The 21,110-nt window shown below is 45.9% G+C and overlaps 1 protein-coding gene across 8 annotated transcripts in view; it reads left to right on the forward strand.

The window, feature by feature from the left end:
* Positions 1–18,438, forward strand: part of CRB2 (crumbs cell polarity complex component 2) — a 73,621-nt gene extending 55,183 nt beyond the window's left edge. For 5 of the 8 annotated variants that reach the window (XM_055793714.1, XM_055793715.1, XM_055793710.1 and 2 more), the window contains 7 exons: positions 6,534–7,481; positions 8,301–8,857; positions 9,753–9,918; positions 10,806–11,673; positions 13,301–13,417; positions 13,879–14,005; positions 17,007–18,332. In XM_055793714.1, coding sequence (XP_055649689.1) covers positions 6,534–7,481; positions 8,301–8,857; positions 9,753–9,918; positions 10,806–11,673; positions 13,301–13,417; positions 13,879–14,005; positions 17,007–17,234 — 3,011 coding nt within the window. In that variant the 3' untranslated portion in view covers positions 17,235–18,332. Of the gene's footprint in view, positions 1–6,533; positions 7,482–8,300; positions 8,858–9,752; positions 9,919–10,805; positions 11,674–13,300; positions 13,418–13,878; positions 14,006–17,006 lie in introns of all 8 variants that reach the window. The other 3 variants (XM_055793711.1, XM_027777960.2, XM_027777963.2) reach the window with 3 other exon arrangements.
* Positions 18,439–21,110: the final 2,672 nt, after the last annotated feature.

A 21,110-nucleotide genomic window follows, 5' to 3' on the forward strand; every position in this document is an offset into this window, starting at 1 on the left:
CCATTTTGGCTTATAGGAGGTCTTATTTAAGTATAAATATGTACTATTTAGAATTATCATGTGTGTATTTCTCCATCCTCATCAGTCTCACTAAGAGAACCCAAGTCTATATATCCTTAAACTGATCCTGGGAAAAGAAGCAATCACAGTTTCTAATTAGCAATATTTCATGTAATGAAATTGAAAAGATGTAGTGACTAGTAGAGGATGAAAGTCTGCGCTGACTTATGCTACGTGGGTTTGGTACAATATATTTCCTATCAACACTATAGATATGTGTGTATGTAAACATATACATGTATGTGTGTATAAATCAAAATATGGATATTTTTAAAGGGATTTAAGGTTCTCCAGTCTTCACAGTTACACTTCATTGTTGCAGTAGGTGATTGAATGGGCACAGGCTACACATTTGTTTTCTCTTGAACAATAACGGAAAGGTCATACTAGCTAATATAGATAGCATTTAAAATCTGCACTAGGATAGATATGTGTGTGCATAGGACTCAAATATGAGTGTCTGATAAGTTTTGACTCCAAACAAACAGTCGCCATATCTTTCCTACTTAAAATATCTGTAAAATTGACTGGCATGTTTGGATTGAGTGAAACGAAGGAAGTAAAATAGCTGCAAGAGTTGTTGGAATGCTTTCTTTTAATATCTTAAAGTGATACTGCTAATGCAGATTCCAGACTGACATGTGGGAGTTTTTGTTTGCTTGGACCTGACATTGATACTAACAGAGACTTGCAAGTCCGGGAAAAAGCTCCCAGATAACATTTTTTCACAGAAATAAGAACCTTCTCTGTGTTCCTTACAACATGAAAGTTTAATTCTGCCTCCAGGAACATTATGATATGAAAGTAACCACATTTAAAAACAAAACAAAACAAAACAAAAAAAAAACCCAACAAAAAAACCAGAACCACAGAGGAAAAAAAAGAGATTGCAGCAGCTAATTTTATAAGGTTGCTAATGAGGAGAGAGTTCTGATTCTGCAGTCCCATGTTTGAACCATTACAGTCGGCATAAAGCAGGGCATTTCCTACCATTCAGTTTGACTTCAGAGAAACAGATCATGGTGGTTAAAACTTGAGACTTTCCTTCGTGGCTATTGCAGAGCGGAAACGCTTGTGCTTACAGATGTACAGAGCAGGGCACGTGGAGGGCGGGAGCTACACGGAGTGCTGGTCCCTGGTCAGGTCAGTATTGAATGTACAGCAGGGCACAGGTTGCGCTCTGCCTTTGGAACTCTCCTTATTTGTATGATTTGGATATTACACAGTGGTGGAAATGCAGCTTTTTTGGCTTGGCCTGTAAAAAGAAAAAAGTCTGTTTGGCCTTGTTCATGGAATTTGGCAGACTCACCTGGGAGGCGGCAAGGGCAAGAGATTGTCTTTTGACTTTTTACTGTTGGAGCTAATGCTGTGGATACTGCAGGGTATTACTGTAATGCACCGAGCGAGAATACACTGTGAGTATGCATTCTTCATGTCAGCACTGACAGAGGCCAGCTGGAGAGGTTTAGAGCAGGGCTGGATTAGATCTTACTACAGCGCAGGTCTCTTCTATATTGGCTAGTTTCATCTCCAATCCCTTTTTGTCTGACTGGCATCAGGGAGCGCTTACACACATTCTGCCGTTTCAGTCCAGCCTTTTTTATCATTCCTCCCCCCCCCAGTCCCCCCATTTTTCTCCCCCTTTATTGTCACAAATGTCCACAAGGAGTCGGCCATGAAATCTGTGCTGATGCGCCTGATCCTGGAGGGAATTTTTCTGCTCGCAGGTAACGAGATCTATACAGTAACTGCAGTGTGTCCTGAATGTTTGCGTGCCTGCCCGGGGCAGGGAGCTGGTTGTGCGATTAGTGGGAGCTGGAGGCATGAGAAGGAACAAGAATCGACTAGAAAGGAAGAATGTTTTTATTTTGAAGAGACCTAAAGTTTTGTTGTGGAAACGTCAGTGCAAGGAATGTCCTTGTTGCCGCAAACTGAGCGCGGAGCTGTCGGCGGGCTCCCAGTGCCTCCTGGCTTGGCTCCGCCATCAACCCGGGGTGTTCCAGGGCACGGGTCTTGGCTCCTGGGGGGGGGGGAACTGTATAAACATGCGGCTCTCCCCCTGTTACTTCGGTGAAACGGTAGTTTTGCTTTTTACAGATGTGTTTTGTAATTTTCCTTTTCCCTTTAATGGTTTAAAACTCCTTTATTGAGAAGTAGTTTTTGTTTTAACTCGGAGGACAAGCCCTTTGCTGGGCTGTGCACTTCTCCTCCCCCACCGCCTCCTCGAGTAGTAGTGCACGGTGGGAGAGAGGTCACAGCAGCGTGTTGCCATGGGAATGGCAGTAATTGTGCAAATATAATTGTGTCGGGTCTGTTCGTTGTGGCTAATTCTTTCTTCCCCCCTCTGTCTCCCCCCCCCCCCCTTTTTTTTCTTTTGATAATAATAATACAAACCCTAATTAGGATGCACCGGGAAAGGTTGCTAGGAATTCAGCTGTTTTACAGAGAGGGCAAGCCGCTTTGGGGTGGGAAGTCCCACTGAACTTGTAAGTTTCAAGATTGGGCCCATGAATAAATCTCGTCCTTCCAAGTATTTTTTTTGTATGACAGCTAAATTAGAATATCTCTCTTTATATGTTCTTATTATTTTAACATATTACGTGTCTGCTCAAGTATATAATTCTTACACTGTAGACAGTGAATCTTTGTTTATTAATAGTAGTCAGTAAACGATTACCTCATTCAGGGAATGGCGAGCTATATGGATTTTAAAAAGAGTTGTACCTATCAAACAAGACTGTTCTCACCTCATCAGTAATGTTTTAGAATCTATTGAACAGATTTGTATTTGAAAATACTGCAGGCTGTTAAAGCCCAGCATCTTCTGAGTGTTTTTTCCTGACCTGAGCCCTGTGGGCTGTTAGCTTGGGGCTGCTTGAACACTGCTGAGTTAACTGGAATGTTACTTGTCTCTGGACAGCAGCCTTTTAAAAAACACTTCTCTGATTTTCAGATAACAAGTTCCACTGGTTTGCTTTTGTTAGTCTTTAACTAGATAAGAAACTCATTAAACATTTTAAAGTCTCCTAATGATGTAAAGAGTTAGGTTGCCAACATTGCTTTTACTATTGGTTTAATAATAGTAAACATTTGAGCTAAGAAAGTTAGAGGGAACAGAGGAGACTACTTAAGAGTAACTTGTTTTTATCAAATGGAGTTGTTCCTCCCTTTTATTATTATTTTTTTTAATATACCTGAAAGGGAGTGCCTAAGCCTCTCTTAAAGAAACATACTACTTTTGAACTACTTCTTAATATTGACTTTCCTGTGGGTTTGTAAAGACATAACTGTCCACGTCTTGGAAAAGATTGGGTAATGGACATCCAGGAAATGACCTGTACTTCTGGATATTGTAATGGCCTACAGCAACGATTTATTTTTTCTGAAGTAGGGAGAAGTTCCTTTATTTTGCTGGCATCGCCTTCTTCATTTACAGTCTATCATCTGCAGCCAAACCCTAAAATTACAGACCCCTCTGCTGTGCTGAAATTAGCATCTAGGAAGCAATATGCAACAGACACCTCCTTTTCCCTTGTTTTGGTGTGACTAAAGAGTTTGACAACCTGGAGATGTTCACAGCTGACAAAAATCATTGGTGATAATGGAGGAGAGAGGGCAAGACAGCTGGCTGATGAAGGGTATGGTCACTGTAAGTCATGTAAGGAGGTAACTACTGTTCAGCAGGGGGTGACCTTGGCTTCCAGGAAAAAATGTTAGCCAGATTTTTAGAACTCTTGCACAGTCTCCTCTGTGACCAGTTTGTTTTAAAAACTGCTACAAATTCAAATCTGGCCCTGCACTGGCTTTTAGGCAAGCAAGAATACATTAGGTGTTGGTTTAGAGGACCTTTCCTCCTGCTCGAGCCCTGTGAAGGCTGGCTGTTTGCTGGCAGAAACAATGACAGCGATAAAGATGATGCTTGTGCGTTAGGTTCCTCTGGGAAGAGCTGCTCTCCTTTCTGCTGCTGAACATTTCCTTTGCCTGTTTGTAAGCTGTGAGGTTGGACAGCAGTGTGTAAAGACCTGAAGTGTCAGCTTATTCTTTTCACCCTTTTCAAACAAATGTAAAAAAATCAAACCAGCTGCATCCCATGGGAAAGCTTGGTGTTTAATTAGCCACCAGCCTGGGGTTGTGCACTCACCGTAGGGACTAATTTGCCACCTGGTGTGAAGCATTCACCCCACAGGTGTCGGCTGGGAGGCTGGGAAGCAGCCTAGGCAGGTGTTCCTGCTGCTCCATGGAGAGAGTGCACTGGCCGGAGGAGATGTGGTCAGGCTAGGAATGTGATGGGGGGAAAACGGGGCTTTCGACCCTGCCTCCCAGCCTTCTCAGAAATGCAAAAATTCACAGCTCTCTGCTTTTGTTATCCAAACCGGTGTTATCTTCTCCTTATCGCCCCGGTAAATACCAACAGCTCCGATCTGAAACGAGAGGCTTTGGGACTATACCAAACCTATCTTTCTGGCACCATTCAACAGCTTCTCCTCTTAAATCTGACTGCAAACTCGCCCCCTACAGTTTTGGGAGCCCTCCAATCCACTGATAACTCAGAAAAGCTGTTCCACGTAGTTCTACTGCTCTACTGATTTTTCTTAATTCCAGCTGAAGTATTCCCATCTTCTCCCAGGCTGGGTTTCTCAGACCGAGAGATGTCCATTACACTTTATTTATTCCAACACATTTCCTTCAAGTGTGGCCATAAATTTGTGCTGAAATATTAATTTTATCCTGGCATTCTTGCTGCTTCCTTTTTACAGGTAAGATCACACCCCAAGTTCTCTGTTCTAAGCGAGCCAGACATTAATAGCTGGAAAAAAAAAAAGGCTGTGCTGAGGTAGTATTAGCAGCTCTGACTCTTCAAGGCAGAGGTTATTGGCCGAATTCAGTGCTTTTCCACAGGCACTACAGAGAGCAGTTCTAGTTTATGTCCGTAGAGAGCTATGTCCTAGAGGAATCAGAGGTAATGTTGCCTACAGGACAGCTCTAGCATAGCTGGCAATTGCAGTTACCAGAGCCTTCCATTTCTCTTCCAGTGCTTCTCAGAGCTCCATACGTATGTCCCTACACTGACACAAACCGACATTTTGGAGCTGGAAGCTGGTGCTGAATCCCCGCCTATCTGCAGAGACAGCACTGGTAACAGCAACTAAAAACTGGGTCTGAAAGGAGTAAGGCGACTTGGTTAGGCAGCAGGGTACTAGACGTTTGTGCAGGGCTGCCTGTGAGGCATTGCTGGGGCCGGAGGAGGGACAAACCAGCAATACATATACTCAAGAAGCCTGTATCTTTGCTAAGTTGGGGGGTGGTGGTGGTGTGGTGTTTTTTTTTCTTTCTTTAAATCACACGTCAAGTCCAGCTCCAGTGCTCCTAATGCCCCATCTCCCCTCATCTCTTTCCCTCAGGCAACTCTCTAATCTCTTTGACATGCACATTCTGTCTCATGGCTTTTTTTTACAAATGTCTTTTGTGTTTTGATTCCCCTCCTTTGTGTGCAAATTCCTTCTTTTTCTTTCTGCTGTCCTCGTTGTGCTTGCTAGCTAGATTCGGCGTGTAATGCTATTAGATTGGGATAATCCATGCTTGGTTTATCTGTGTGACTGTCTCTGAAGATTAGTGGAAACCAATGTTATGGGCTAGATAAAGTGAACTGGTTCAGAAGGGCTCTTCTGTCAGTCTGGAGATGCTCAGGAAAATGACAGCAGATTTTCATTAACCAGATTTGAGTGTAATGTCTTGTAATTTACTTGAGCGCGGTTGGGGTGCGTGTGCCTCGAGGAGACAGCTGAACGGCCATGCAGTACTTTTTACCCAGTTCACTTCTGCGGGACTGGACAGAACTGAAATCAACTTAGTGCAAGTATGACAAAATGCCTGTGGAGCGTGTTTTGGTTTTGGTTTGATAATGAATTGAGTTTTGTGAGTGTTTTACAGCTGGAGGGCCATCTGGGAATTTGAATTTTCTTAACTGAGGCTTTCTAGTAACTTCCCATTTTAATGCTGTCTGCAACGATGGTGCCTGGAACATGCTCCCCTCAGATCTATAGACTTAATTTGAGTTTCAGTGTAGTAAATCTGTTACTAAAAAAGCATAAAATCCTTGTCTGTGCTGGTTTGTCCCTTTAATATCCTCTGCATGTTGATGACCTGTGGTGCTTGAGGTGGTCTGGAAGAGGCAGTGGTCTGTTGGGTGATGTAGGCAGACTGGCTGAGGCTCTTTGTAGAGCACCACCTTCGCAGCATCTGGGAGGACAGCACAGAAGGATGTTTTTCTTGCCCTTATACCAGTGGTGGGCCACTCTAGCGAGCGTGGGACTTCATGCTAGCAGGTCTTCGTCTTTTGGTGGTTTCCTGAAGAGAATGGCTTAGCGAGCGGCAGTGCTGGGGAGCGGGCGGTCTGTGCCTGGCAGCCTTTCTCTGGGGAAGGGAGTCACAGTCCCCTGCAGTGAGATCCCATTTCTAAATCTCTTTCGCAGGTGTGGAATGTGCGGTTAACATCAATGAGTGTGAGGAGGGTCCCTGCAAGAATGGAGCTGTCTGTGAGGATGGCATTGCTGACTATACCTGCCACTGTGCCCCTAGCCAGGATGGCATTGTATGGGGAGGGAAGAACTGCTCTGTCAAGCTCACTGGGTGCCAGACGCACGACTGCCAAAATGAGGCCTTGTGCATCCCAACCTACCAAGCTGAGAGCCACGGCCACCTGTGCCAGTGCCAGCCTGGTTTCTATGATGCCACATGCTCAACACCAACAACGTTTTCCTTTGCTTCCAGAGGGTATCTCCTCATTGAGCTGCCCATGAACAATCAGAGCAGGAGGGACGTAGCAGGAGATCAGCTTGCCAACGTGTCCCTCCGGTTCCGAACTACCTTGCCCAGCGCTATCCTTTTTTACCGAGGCCATGAAGCTGAATACTTGTTCCTGGAGCTCTTTGACGGCATTCTGCATGCGGGACTGAAGAGGGAGGATGTGGGGTACCCACTGCTCCTGGAGGGGCTGAGAGTTGATGATGGCCGGTGGCATAAAGTTGAAGTTGTTCTGCACAGCATGCTGCAGCTAAAGCTCTGGCATGACTCTTGCGGTGCAGGTGTCTGCCTGCAGAGCTCCCCTGTCCCAGATGGCGCTGCCCTGGTCCCGCATGCCTTCCTGAACATGTATGTTGGAGGTGCTGAGGATCCAATGGCCAACAACACGCAGAGCCAGCAAGGCTTTGTCGGCTGCGTGGAAGACTTGCAGGTAGATGCTGAAGCTGTGCTCCCGGTGGATCTGCCTGTGGGCGAGTCCTCCCCAGTGAAGCAGGGCTGTGACCGGACAGAGTGGTGCCTCTCCCAGCCCTGCTTGCACGGAGGGCTGTGTGTGGACCTCTGGGCAACCTTCAGGTGTGACTGTTCTAGGCCTTATGGAGGCCCAGCTTGCTCATATGGTAAGTGCCACGTGATTTACATCTGGCAGTTCCTCTGTCGATCAGTGCTTCAAAGATACTGGGTAAGCATTGATGCTAGCTCTGGAAGCAGTACTTTCTACTAGACCAGTGAGAAAACTAAAGCAAAACCCTCTGTGAATAAAATTCTCATTGATCCCTTTTCTGTCACTTGCGCCTGCAGGAATGATTGTCAGGTTTGTGGTTATTCCTTGTTGAGCCAGAGGCTCTGACTTCATCTTTGTATCAGATCTATGTGAATGCAGGAGGGCAGGGAAGTTGTTCTACTGTGAAAAGTTGATCTTGAACTTCTGAGTTGGGGATGAATAGGAATGTATTGCTTTATAGATAAAACACGAAGTATTAAGGGGAAGCTCTTTGACAATTTTGAGTTAAAATCATATATATTTGCATTTTTTTTTTGTTCCTGCAAGGCTTATATTAATATTGTTCCAGGTTTTTGTTTCACTCCTGAGCCCTAAACTTGGCAAGTACAAAGTTATTCTGCTGTTACCAAATTTATGAATTTTAAAAGCAACTTTGTAGCTTACAAGTCCTTGAGTAAATCTGCTAGGCCTGTATTTCCCTCTTCTGCTACTTGGGTGCTTGAATTCACATCCTCCAGAGAAAGCAAGGACACATTCACCTACTTCTTAACTTCACAGACCTGTGTGGGGAGAGAGCATAATTACCGTGGTGCATGTTGAAGATGTTGGGAAGAACGATCTTGCCCCATTCATAAGGAGCTGCAGCTTCGAATATCCCTGTGCCAGCTGCGTTCCCCTTGACATTGAGCTGATGTGCACTTCTTTTCTCTTCCAGAGCGCCCAGCAGCAACATTTGGCCTAGAGAATTCCACCAGCTTTGCCTCTTTCACCCTTTCTGATAGCCTTGGTGCAAACTTCAACATCTCCTTTTTCATTCGTAGTCGGAAACCTAACGGTTTGCTATTGCAAATCAGCAACAAAACTGACCCCTGCCTCACTATATACTTGAAGAACGGCAAGCTGAAGATAGAGATGTTATCGACAGATACTGTGACATTCCCAGAAAATTTAGTTGATGGGAGAAGACATTTGGTAGCTCTGTCTTTCCAAGGAGGAATTGTTGGTGCTCACCAATCAGATGCATATGTGGAGCTAGGACAGCTCATAGCAAGACCTCTTCTAGCTGGTTATGAAGTGTATATTGGTGGACACCCTAACCCAGACAGCAGTGATGCGTGGGGAGGCTATTTTAAAGGCTGTTTGCAAGACATCCAACTGAACAGCCACCAAATAGAGTTTTTTCAGGTTGAGAACTACAGTCTGCCACAGGAACTCAATAGTTCTCAAAGTGGTAATCTTGTGAATGGTTGCATCTCTGATAACACCTGCAAGGTATGATGTCTCTCGTTTGTCTATACATACGTGTAGTTGTTTATTATAGTTCTGTGATTACAGAAAATTTTGACTGTTGCTGATATCAGGAAGACGAGAAGTGTTTGGTTTGTGGTGGTTTTTTTCAAGTATTGAAGGACGTGTGGTCCCGTATGCTTCTGTGTCACTCCGGTGTACTAGATACAATTTAAGCACCAAGTTTTCTTTAGCTGCCTGGTATTTTTTGTAGTTGTTTGAACTTGGGCAGTCCGGCTCTTGTGCTGCCCACCTCCATTTGCTGAGCCCACATGGATGTTCCAGGCTCCAGCCTCTCACCAGTAACCTTTCCACCTCCTCCCTTCCTCCTGTTTCAGTTGCACAGCAACCTCTTCCCCCAGGCATTTGTGGCTTCAGCAACAGCAGTTCAAGGAACTGTCTCCATGGTGCCCTTAGATCAGAAGTTTTCTCTCCTTTATGCCACCCGTGGAGATGGAGAGGCCATATTCCCTAATTTTGCCCTTCTTGCTCATGGTGCTGTAAGGTATTGTCTCTGGTATTAGGTGTGTCCTTCTAGCGACAGAACTTGGTGAGGTTTTCAGGAGCATTGCAGCTTGTTTCATCTGTTTCTTGCTTTTGCTTTTGTGCTGTGTTCTTTTCCAGATTGGTGGGGCTCTGCCTGGGGAGTTTCTATTCATCAGCAGGGTTGATCACACAGGATAGGCAGGGTCTCAGGAATTTATCGGGCAGAGACCTTTGTGCTTCTTTTGCTGCTATTGAGTCACTGTTTTAATTAACCTTCTTGCCTGATTCAAGCACTGCTGGTACTAATCTTTGTTGTTGCGTTTCCTTCTACCACATTCTCTTAGATCCAAAGATGAATTACACTGCTCCTAAATTCCGCCGTTCTATTTTTCAGTCTGAACCATGTCAGAATGGTGGCAGATGCATTGTCACTTGGAATGATTTCCATTGCAGCTGTCCAGCAAATTTCACTGGGAAATTTTGTGAAGAGAGAGTCTGGTGTGCAAGTGACCCATGTCCTGAAGCTACCACCTGTATAGATGTCCTGGCAGGATATGTGTGTAAGTATTGTTCTCACAATTGTTGGTAAAATATTGTTCTCTCATGTTGGTAAAATCCCTGCTGTTCACTGTCTATGATCAGTATTCCCAGTTTGTACTGTTGCGATAAATGCAAACATGCTGCAGAAAGGAAATGGAATGATGCCCAGGCACACACTTTTGAGGGCAGCGTGTACTTTAGGGGTTTACCGCCAGGTTGTGACAGAGCAAAGGTGGTACTCAAAGGTGTTTTCTTCACAGATAGTTGCTTTGACTTGATAAGGGGATCAGGGGAGAACTATCTACTTCTGTGGAGTGGTTGCCTACCTTATCATTGCAGCACAAGGCCTATGCTGCTCTCTTAGTGTTCAGCCATTTCTAGAGTCTCGGGTTATTTCACCAAGTAGGACCCAATTAAGTATTGCAAACGTGTCTCAGTTTTCTCCTAAGACAGAACCATGGAGAATGAAGGAAACTAGTTAGTTAATGATGCCCTGATGCGGAGCGAGTGTTGTCTAATGGGTAGAAAGTGTCCTGGAACTCAGGATGTTGGGGTGTTCCCGGCTCTGTCACTGGCCACCTCAGCAGCTTTGGATGTATTACTTTCCTGTTTTATTTCCTGATGTATTATTTTCTAGTTTTTCTAGCAGTAAAAGGGGAATAGTTGTATTTTCGTGCAGTGCTGTGAGACTAATGAGTAGAAATTGCTACGCAGGAGCTTGATATTATTATTAGAGGTGCAGCTGTAAACAGGAAGAGCTTTAAGGATGCCAGCAGGTAGGCTTGTAATCCTACTCACACTAAGCTTACATGATTCTTAAGGGAGGGAACGTGCCAGGAGTCTGCCTGTCTCAAACATGACACCAACTGTCTTTCAAATCCCTTATGTTCTACCCCTTTATTTATAGGTCTGGCTAATGCAACATTTAATAGTTATGCTGCTATTGAATTTACCACCAATACGTCAGTGACTCGAACTCTGAGCAGCCTCCGTGTGGATTTCAGAACCAGGGATGAAGATGCTATTTTGCTGCGGGCTGTGGAAGAAGTGGATTCCCTCCAGATAGCTATCAAGAACTCCTCCCTGCTCGTGGACATCAGGAGTGGGAACAGCATCGAAGGTGTCAGCTTTCTGAGTCAGAAGTCCGTCACGGATGGTGCCTGGCATACCATCTCTGTGTCTATGGAAGAGCCATCTGCACTTTCTTCCAGGTGGCTGGCTCGTTTGGATGGGTCTGTTAATACAACTCTGCAGGGAAGTGCTGGGAACCTGGACTTCCTGAAGAACAATGCAGTAATTGTTCTAGCTGAAAATTTCACTGGCTGCCTGGGACAAGTGAAGATAGGGGGGATCTACCTGCCGTTCGCTGCCCATCTCGCGTACCCCCAGCCGGAACAGTTCCAGCAGTCCAGCAGAAGGACCATCCAGCTGGGCTGCACTGGGGCTGATGTTTGCGCTTCTAGCCCTTGCCTCAATGCTGGCACCTGCCAGGACTTGTTCAATTCCTTCAGCTGTGCCTGCAGTGCTGGCTGGGCAGGGCTGCTGTGTGAGTCTAACGTTGATGACTGCCAGTCAAACCCGTGTGTTCATGGGGACTGTGTTGATGCAGTAGCAGATTTTCAGTGTGAATGCTTCCGGGGGTACATTGGGAAGAAGTGTGACATCAATGTTGATGACTGTGTGCGGCACCAGTGCCTGAATGGAGCGACCTGCATTGATGGCGTTTATGGCTACTCCTGCAAGTGCCCGCCTCAGTATTCTGGACCTCGCTGCGAGTAAGTGTCTTGGTTGGTTTGATGCAGGGGTCAGAGGAGCCCCCACATGAACCGAACTTTTACTTTGGGATACTTCAGGACACTTTTTCATTGCAAGTATCTGGTAGGTAAAACACCTACATTCTGCTGTGAACTGGAAGGTGCTGTCTGGATCCAAATCCTCACTGAAAGGTGCTCAGCCTCATGCAGATAAGGATCCTTTCTTTTTGTGTGGGTTATCCCTATGCTACATCTCAGAGCCATTTAAAGTGCAAGTGCTGTAGCTGCTTGTCACTTCCTTCTTGCATTCCCCAAGAAATCCACCTTTTCCAGGATTTGACTCCCCTCTGGCATTCTCCTGTATTGATTTAAACAAAACAAAACCAGATCAAACCAATAATACCCTGCGGGCCTGCTTATGAAATGCAAGGAGCCTCCAAGCCCCCAGAGGATGGAGCCAGCTTATTCTGAAGTTTCAGGTGCACTGAATGTCCTGGAGTGATAGAAATGGTCCCAGTGAGGATGGGTCCTGTGCAGAGCGCAGAAGAGGGACAATCTAATCTCTGCTGAGAATGCTGTTTTGGATAAAACTTTTGACACTGGGTTTATTGAGATTTGTAATCCTGTAGCAGGAGTTCCCAACTGTGCTTATTTTTGCTACTAGTGATACATGGCCAACTTTCAAGCACTACTCAGCCTGCCTGTAAGCAGAGAGCTACCAGTGCTAATGAAGGTGCCCATTGCTACTACCTCTGCAAAAAAAGCCTTACCCTGCCAAATGCTTTCCTACAATATTAGATAAAAATACATGTGCACTCCTAGATTAATTAAGAACACTCCTTCAACAAGGGCTTGGTTGTATTTTGTGGCATTGGTCCTAAGTCCAAGGGCATTGTTTCTGCGTATTGGTTAAAACAATGTCCCTTTGAGTATTCTGCTCCTTATCAAATACATACTGGGGGAGGAAAGTTTCTTTACCCGTCACCATACTGCCTGTGCTGCTTAGCAGTGCACACTTCATGATCCTTCCATGGAGCTCACTTAAAATTTGGTGAGAAATTGATATGGAGTCAGGAGGAGGGCTGGGTGTTTTTTGATAAGGTCTACATCTATAGCATTTGTATTAGTTTGGAAAAAATCCAGTATGTTTTAGTCACAAAGGTATGTCTTATATTGGTAAAGGAAGTAGGAATCGGCGTGTTATTTAACCTTGCATCTACTTGTACCTGTTAAAATATTGAACACCGAGATAAATACTTACATGGCTGAGCTTCAGTTTTCTAATCTACCCAGGCTGAAGTTCCTGTTGTTCTTTCGTCATTCTGGTGTAGAGTTACCTAGTACTTGTGTTATCCTTCTGGTGGCCTGGCTGTGCTGCAGTTTGGTATTCCAGACGTGTCCTGTCTCTGTTTATATTTTTATCAGCAAGGCTAGGCACCTGTGTGAGTATAGTCCTAGTACTGATATACGGCTCCTGCATGTTCTCAGGGCATGCCCAAAGTAGTACCGTCACATTATGGATGATTTCTGAGACTATTCCCTTCTCCACCTGTGCCAAACCCCTTCCTAGAAATACCAATGACTGTGCTTATGACCTTGCCAGCTCAACACCACTGTTTTAAGGGCTGTTGTCTCTTGCTTTTCACAGATGGCCATTCCCACCTGAGCAATGTGGCAAGAACTTCACCTGTCTGAACGGTGGCAAGTGCATCAGCGAGAGCTGGGGAGCCAACTGCACTTGCAAGCCAGGCTTCACTGGAAGGAAGTAAGTGCTGTTTTTCTGGTGCTTGCAAAGGAGCTAGTGCGCTTGTTCTTGCATCAGCGGGGTAGCTGAGCAGGTTGAAATGCTTCATCCTCTTCCACTGAAACAACTGCTCCAAAACTGTAACCTAGCTGTTACTTGTAGAAGAGGCAGGCTTGATGTGATCCTGCTGACAATACCAATTTCTGCAGTGTGAACAGCTTCCAAGTTCCTTGTGCCTCATGAATGTTCATTAACTGTGCTAGAGACCCGCACTGGCTTCGGTCACACGGAAATGGCAAAAGGAGGATTGGTATGGATGGGTAAAAATTTCATGTTGTTGGACCCTGGAAAGCACCTGAAAAAGATGCGACAGGAACTTCTCAAATAAATGAGGGTTTCGTAGACTGTATGATTTTACATTCTATGGCACAAAAACAGATGTGAGAAATTTCATTTAATTCTAATACACTTTTCCTCTCCAGTTGTCAAATTAACATAAATGAGTGTGATCCGAACCCTTGCCAGAATGGAGGTACGTGTCAAGACTCTGAGAACAAATACGAGTGTTTGTGCAGTGCCAGCTACACGGGAGAGCGCTGCGACGTTAACGTAAGCACTTCCCTTTGCTCGTGGAAGCTCCTGTCTATTCTGCCAAACTTGAGCTGTGAGGAGCAGCAAAAGTGGGCTTAGCGCAGTCCTTGGGTTCCGTGGGTGTTAGTGAGGCTGCCTGCGTGTTGCACAGTCCCCTGCATGTCCTGGCGAAAGCATGCTGCTAAGCACAGTTAGGAAATCGGTGGGTACTAAAGAAACCTGTAGCGGGAAATTGTATTTTTCTGTGTGGTGCTGTTGCACGCCAGTCTCCAGCGTATGAGCAATGGCAGCAAATACTTCTCAGTATCTGCATGGGCTGCCATATGGTTTCCAGGGCTGTCTAACTTTCCATAGATTTATGACTCCCTGGACAGTAAAATCAAACTACTGCAGCTGGACCTGTTAAAAGGAGATACTACTTATATCTCCCCACCCAATTTCCCAGAGAACGGAATTTCAGCTGGCATTTTATCTTGGATAAGCATTGCAAAGCACCAAAGATCTCTCCAAAGATCGTCTGGGTAGAAATGGATGGGTTTGGAGGAGGGCAGTCACATGAAGTCTGGCTAAAAGTGATTCAGGTACAAGTAGAGTAGCAGCATCCTTTACCTGCTGAGTCTGCTTCTGCCCTGCTGGGCCTGGCAGGTGGGCAGTCTCAGCGATGCTTTTCCTTTTCTGCATAAGGCAAGCACTGCTGTTTGAGGCTAGAATCCTGCCTGTGTGGAAGTTGTTACATCATACACTTGCTTTTTCTCTGTAAAGCTGTTGCACGGACAGGTAGCTTGTCTGGTAACCTGGGAATGTACTAACCCACACTGCATGGAAACGGCTGTGTGCCTAGGTGGGGTTTGCTGCTGTTGCTGTTACTAAAGGTTCTGTCATGCATGTGCCATGAGGTCACCCCTGACAATTCCCGTTTGCATGCATAGACTCCTTCAGGCATCTCTGTCTCCTCTGTCCCAGGACACTTCGTGTAGATTCCTTGTATGCACTGTCATCATCCCTGTTACTTTCTGCAGAACCATCTGTCTCTTCCCTCTTCAAAGGCCAGGGCCTGTGATGTGGGGCAGGGAGGAGGACAGGGGATGGCTGTTGGCTCCACTAGCTGTTAACAATAGCTGTGGAAGCGGAGGGATGGTAGCTGCACTCTCTTTCTCCCTCCCACCAGCAGCAGCAACTAAAGAGCAGGCCGGAGGGTGGACTGCAAAAAAACTCCTGTAGCCTTGGTACCATGTGACTAATCTGCATGCTGTGCAAAATCAGAACTAACCCCAGCACATCGCTTGAGTCTTGGCAGGCTTAGAGAGTCAACTTAAACTTCAGTCAATGGCAGAAGGACTTCCAGGTACTCTGGGAATATTCCTCCTGCGCTCTAATGCTTTGTGACATTAGCACAGACTGTGCAGCATCCAAAAGTTGTAAATAATCAAGCTTGAATTCTTTTATTTTATCTGTAAGGTGGCAGATACTATTTTTAGCCATAAGAAATATTTCTTATTTTTAGGCTTATTGTAATTTCAGAGCTTTCTTTAAATGAAAAAAATTCTACAATTTTTTTAGTTCTTTGTTGTTGTGTTCTGTACCATCCTTAATTCCACCAGAATCTAAAGAATACTCATTCGGCTACATTTCTGTCTTCTCAGTACTTGGGCCTTTTATCATCTCCATCCCCCATCCACATACTGACCTTTCTAACATCCTCCCCCTTCCTGCTGCAAGTTGTCTTCAAGTCTGTTTCGGAGCATTTTTATCCAATGTGGACACTAAAGTATGTGCCTTTGTAATTTGAAAGTTTTGAGCTACAAATTCAATGGATCTAGCTTTTGCCATTCACTATTTAAATTATTTAAAATCATTTGCCCTAGGATTTCCCAATGTTCCTGCAAGGTGTGTCAGTCCTTGGTTTGTATTCTAGTCTTTCCTAGACTGGTTAACTGTTAAACCTGAAACTTATTACATCTCCCTGTCCCAGAATCTTCAAGGAAGTGTTGAATCCCAAGGCTGCATATAATCTTGTTGTGATGGACAGTTTAACAGCTAAATAAATTCTCTACCTTGCCATCAGAGGCATTGTTGAACTTTTTTTTTAGTATCATTTCCCTGCTCAAGGAAATTTTCTGGCGTTACTGAAAATTCGTATTACTCCATTAAATTTATAGGTGGGTTTGGGTTTTTTTTCCTAGCGACGCCTACGTGTTTTAGTCTGATATTGGTAAGGAGGCCCCTTAAAAGATTTCCACTGTGGATGCTGAATACACTGGCATTTAAATCTTCAGGGGCTATCCTGGTGTGAAAAACCGTAAGCAGAGGGGAGAATACGGAGTGTGTGGTATTATTTGGACAGTTTTTCCTCACCTAATACCTGCAGTGTTGCTCAGGCTCTTACTTACTGCTGTTCTAACTGTAACAAACAGCTGTGCATTGTCTTCACTAGCAAGGGACAGCTTTCCTTGTAGCAAGTTTGTAGCTCTGGGACTGGTCCCGTAAATTGTCTGCACTCAGTTTTGCCGTCTCCACGCTGGTTAGCTGCCCAGCTCAGTAAATCCTTTGTTTTTTTCCTTGTGGTAATTCTGTCCATGCGTGAATTATTGTAATGGCATTAACTGTTCCATCGGTAAATCTCTGTTTATAACTATGCCCTCTTGAGATCAGCTTCACCAAAGCTGCCAGTTAAAGAGTGTCATTGAGTGTCACTTGTTTTGAATTGGAAAAAAAAATATTCAGAATGTGTTAGTGTCTGTTCTTTGTATTAAAATCAGTCCATTTTATAAAATAAATTTGAATGTGTTTTGCGGAGAGATTAAAGAGAGAACATGAGCATTCTTTGTGCAGGTGCCCTCAAGCCCTGTACTTGTTGTCCTTTTCCATTCAGGTACAGATCTTCTGCCTGTTCTTTTTTTTTTTTTTTTTTGCTTTTCTAAAAAACTTCTTCCCTCTAATCTCTGACCATTTGGGTTCTTCAGATTAAGTTATTGTAACCACTGGAGTTTCATTGTTTCTTCATTAATTTCTTTTACAGAAAGGGACTCCAGGTGCTCTCTTCCCCTCCCCACTAATTGAAGTAGCTGTCCCTGTAGCCTGTGGTTCTTTACTGCTGCTCAGTATTGGGCTCATATTCATGATTCTCACTGCAAGGAAGAGGCGCCAATCAGAGGGAACCTACAGTCCGAGTCAGCAAGAAGTGGCAGGAGCTCGGCTGGAGATGGACAGTGTCCTAAAGGTGCCACCTGAAGAGCGGTTAATATAGGCGCTGCCATGACAAGGAGATGCACCTGCAAGGTCGGCTTTGACCTTGATCTTTTTCCAGCACTTGCAGCCACAGATCCACCCTATCTCAGTTTCCTTAAGGCATGGTAATGAAGACATGGACCTAGAAGTACAAGGCAGACTGTGTATGCAATAGCTGTTCCAGCTGGTTTCAGTTAATTGAGTCAATTGCACTGCGCTGGCTCAAAGTGAGCCTCCTTACTCCCCTCTCTGCTGCCCCACAGCCCCCCCCGTACCCTCCCCTCTGCAGGAGCTGCTGGGGTGCGCCTGCTTTGAAGTTGCCCTTGCTCCGTTCCACCTTTCAGGCAGCAATGGCATAGCGAAATCTGCGTTAAAAAGGCAGGGCTAAATGAGGCACTAATTTACAGATTGAGATCTATATATACTTTTAAGGAGCGTTGTACAGAGGGTATTTACGATTGGTTTGTATATACTGTTCTGTTTTTTCAATAATTGCAAACCATTCAAAGCGTTTGCAGCTCAGGTGTGAGGTTTTCACAAGCAGTCCTCAACAGCAACAGCAGCTGTGAACTCCTGCCCTGTGCCAGCCAGGGCGTTACAGGGGATTGTCAGGAATTACTGAAATCATTGTACCAATCCATGTTTTATGAAGTGATCTCTGTTAGACATTCCCACGGGTACCGCGCAGCAGAGGTGCAGTCGGAACTTTGCGGGGGTGGGGGCCAGTGCTGGAGCTGGTGGCAGTGCCTGTTGCCAGATGCTGCACTTGAAGCTTACGTGGGGCAGGAGAGGCCACCGGGCTGCTCCTGCCTTCCCTGGGCTCTTTTGTGACATGGGGGGGGGGGGGGGAATGACGGTGAAAGGGGGGAAGCTCCTGTCCAGCGCTGCTGTTGGCTCAGTGCAGCTTCGGGGAGGCGGGATGAGGGATGTGAAATGCAGCACTGTCTACGCAGAAGCTCTGAGTAACACCCTGTTCTACCACAGCAGCCAGTGTGGGCGCATCTTAGCAACTCCTCCGTTGTGGGAGCAGTCGGGGCTGCAGGGGCTGCCCTACTCCTTGCAGTTGTTGCAGCCACGGTGATTGTCATGAAGAGGAGGAGAGCAACTCAGGGAACATACAGCCCAAGCCGTCAAGAAAAAGATGGGGCTCGAGTGGAAATGTGGAATGTAATCAAGATGCCACCAACTGAGCGGCTGATCTAAGACCTGGGGTCACACAACAGGTGCTGTGTCATCCGTTAACAGTCACGGAGCTGCTGCGGTGTCTCCGTCTTAGGTGTCAAGTTGTGTTTCTGTAGGACAGGTCTGTGCTGCTTTCAGCTACTTCCTAGGCCACGGGCAGTGCCTGCTGTTACGGGGCAGGAAGATTCAGCTGCTTGAACGAGCTCGGTTATTGCAGCTTATCCCATAAATGATTTGTGTAAAACCGGTCTGCTGGCGGGGGCAGTGAAGTCTGGGAGGGAAAACCAGAAGTTCTGGGGGGGGCAGTGGAGGAGGGGCAGCAAGCAGTGGCAGGAGCGGTGGGGTACCCAGAACCGCTGGCAGAACATGGGGCTGTGTGGCACCAGCCAACAGGGCGCGGCCACCTGCACGCTGCCCCGCCTCGCCGCTTCTGCCTCCCTCTCTGTCACACAGCGGCTTGCAGCCCTTGCAACTGTCACTGCCATGCAGTCACTGCAAATAAGCGAGGCAGGTCTAATTAATGGAAATTAAACCACTGTATTGAGAAATAATGTGAAGGTTTCAAAAAAATACGTGCCTGTGCCTCCTCTGCAAAGCTGACGGGTCACTGATGGGCGGGATCTCCTGGAGCTGCTGCTGCCCGTCCAAAACTAGGCCAGAGTCAGCATCACATACCAGAAAACAAGTACTACCGTGCTACAGTAGACACGTCTACTTAAGTCTTTTCCTAAGACTAGACTAAACCATAGCAATATTTTAAGTGCCTTTCTCAGGCTGAGTTGCCAGTTACAGTATTCACCCTCTTGAAAGGAGGACGTTTGTATTAGAAGAACTGATCGCTTTGCTTTGACTGGACTTTGCAGCCAGGTTGATGTTGGGCTGGATGTTTCCCCCATCTGTTCACAGCTGTAGTATCTGCCACCCACACAGAGCAGGTGCCTCAAGGTCAGGAGTTGGCACGAAGCAGCAGGACCACAGAGCAGGCCTGAGTAAGAGACAGTGTTTGAACATCAGGTAGTACTTGTTTGTACGAGGAGGGGAGAGGGGGGTATTTCATGACCCGTACCTCTTGGGACAGACAGGTTTGGGCTTGTCAATAAAAAAGAGCGGAATTTAGTGAATACAGTGACCTTTACCACAAAACCTGGGTTTGTGTTGTAGTGAGACACAGTGTTCACTTTCCGCATTGCCCTAAACAGGACATGTATTGCGTGGCTTTACTTCTCCTTTGCTACTGTTTTAGCTGTCGAGTGTGCTGCTGCTTCTTTAGCATAATGTGGCAGAGCCTGTGGACAGAAATGCAGCAGAGCAGGCCAAATAGTCTAAGATCATTAGCATTTCAGAATAATTACTGCAACTATCACCGAGAAGTATTTTAGAAAACGCTGTCTACTTTGTAATCTCCAAAGTACTGCTAATAAGCAGAGTGTGAATCCCCCCACCACAGCCAATCACCACTGGAAGAAAAACACTGTTTGGTTTTACTTTTGGGTATTTTTTTTTCTACTGCAGCTGTAAATGTTTCAGTAGTTCTAAGCAAAGGGAAGAGTACAAAGCTACTGATCAGGTCTGTCCGCTTAAGAACAGGTGTTCTGCATGCTAAAAGGAAGAATGACAATTTCGGAAAATAGAAAAAAAACAAACCATTGGGAGACAAGAAAATGAATATTTTGTGCGTAAGATCATTTCCCCTCTAATACTGAGGAGAAGTTGACAGTGGCGATCCCACGCTGGCTGTAGTTTGTTGGAGACAGTACTGATGAAGTAAAGAAATGACCTAACTTCGGTGAGCTTGCAGTCGCTTTTATTTATTTATTAGAAATAACACTGCTGTTACTTTCCATACGAATTATTTGCTTTGGGTACTTCACAGATGCTCTTTAGGGAGGTCTAATACAGTGCCAGGCCAGAGCCAGGCCCGCTGGCAGCCACCTTGCTGCAGTGGAACAGTGAAGCTGCACCCTGCGGGAGAACGGGGAGCGCCATTCTGCTCGGCAGTGGAGGTGCGACAGGAGAACAAAAGGTGCAGGCAGCGCGTCTCGGGACAGCAGGGCTGGCAGGGCAGGCTGCAAGTGCTGAGCGGTTACGGAGGAACAAACCTTCACCCTTGGTCTGATTCTCCCCCACCTTAAGGGAGGGGCTGGCTCTTGGTGAGAAAGGGCGCAGACCCCAGGTAGCAGCAGCGGGCTGGGCCAGACCCCCGGGGCAGAGCCCCTCGTGTCCTGCCACAGCCCCTGCGTGGCCTTGACCTAAAGGCAAAGGTAGGGGTGTTCTTCATCCCACAGAGACCCGTAATAGTCCTACAGCTTTCTGGCGTTTCACAAAACACGGACCTGATTAACCACCAGGGCCCTGCCAGGAGGGGTGTGTATGTGAACTTCTAGTTCCACTCCACTTTTTGTGTTTAAATTGTAGAAAAATGAAGGCAGCAACAGGATCTAAATGAACCAATATTACTCCAGCCTGTATTATTTTGAGAAGAAAACCAGACTTGTGTCATAAGAGCTGTTACCGAGCTACTGAAATATCCTGAAAGGCAACAAGAAGCTACAAAACCCACAACAGCGCGGACATCTACAAACCAGCAAAGCACACGCAGAGCGTCTGTCTGCATCCCCTGCTGCTCCCCGCAGTCAGCACAAAAGCTCCTGCTCCGTCGCTTTACAGAATTAGCAGAGCAGATGTTTTTATTTCAAGCACCCAAAGCCAGTAC

Source organism: Falco peregrinus, chromosome 1, assembly GCF_023634155.1.
Source record: "Falco peregrinus isolate bFalPer1 chromosome 1, bFalPer1.pri, whole genome shotgun sequence".
In the NCBI taxonomy this organism is placed as follows: domain Eukaryota; kingdom Metazoa; phylum Chordata; class Aves; order Falconiformes; family Falconidae; genus Falco; species Falco peregrinus.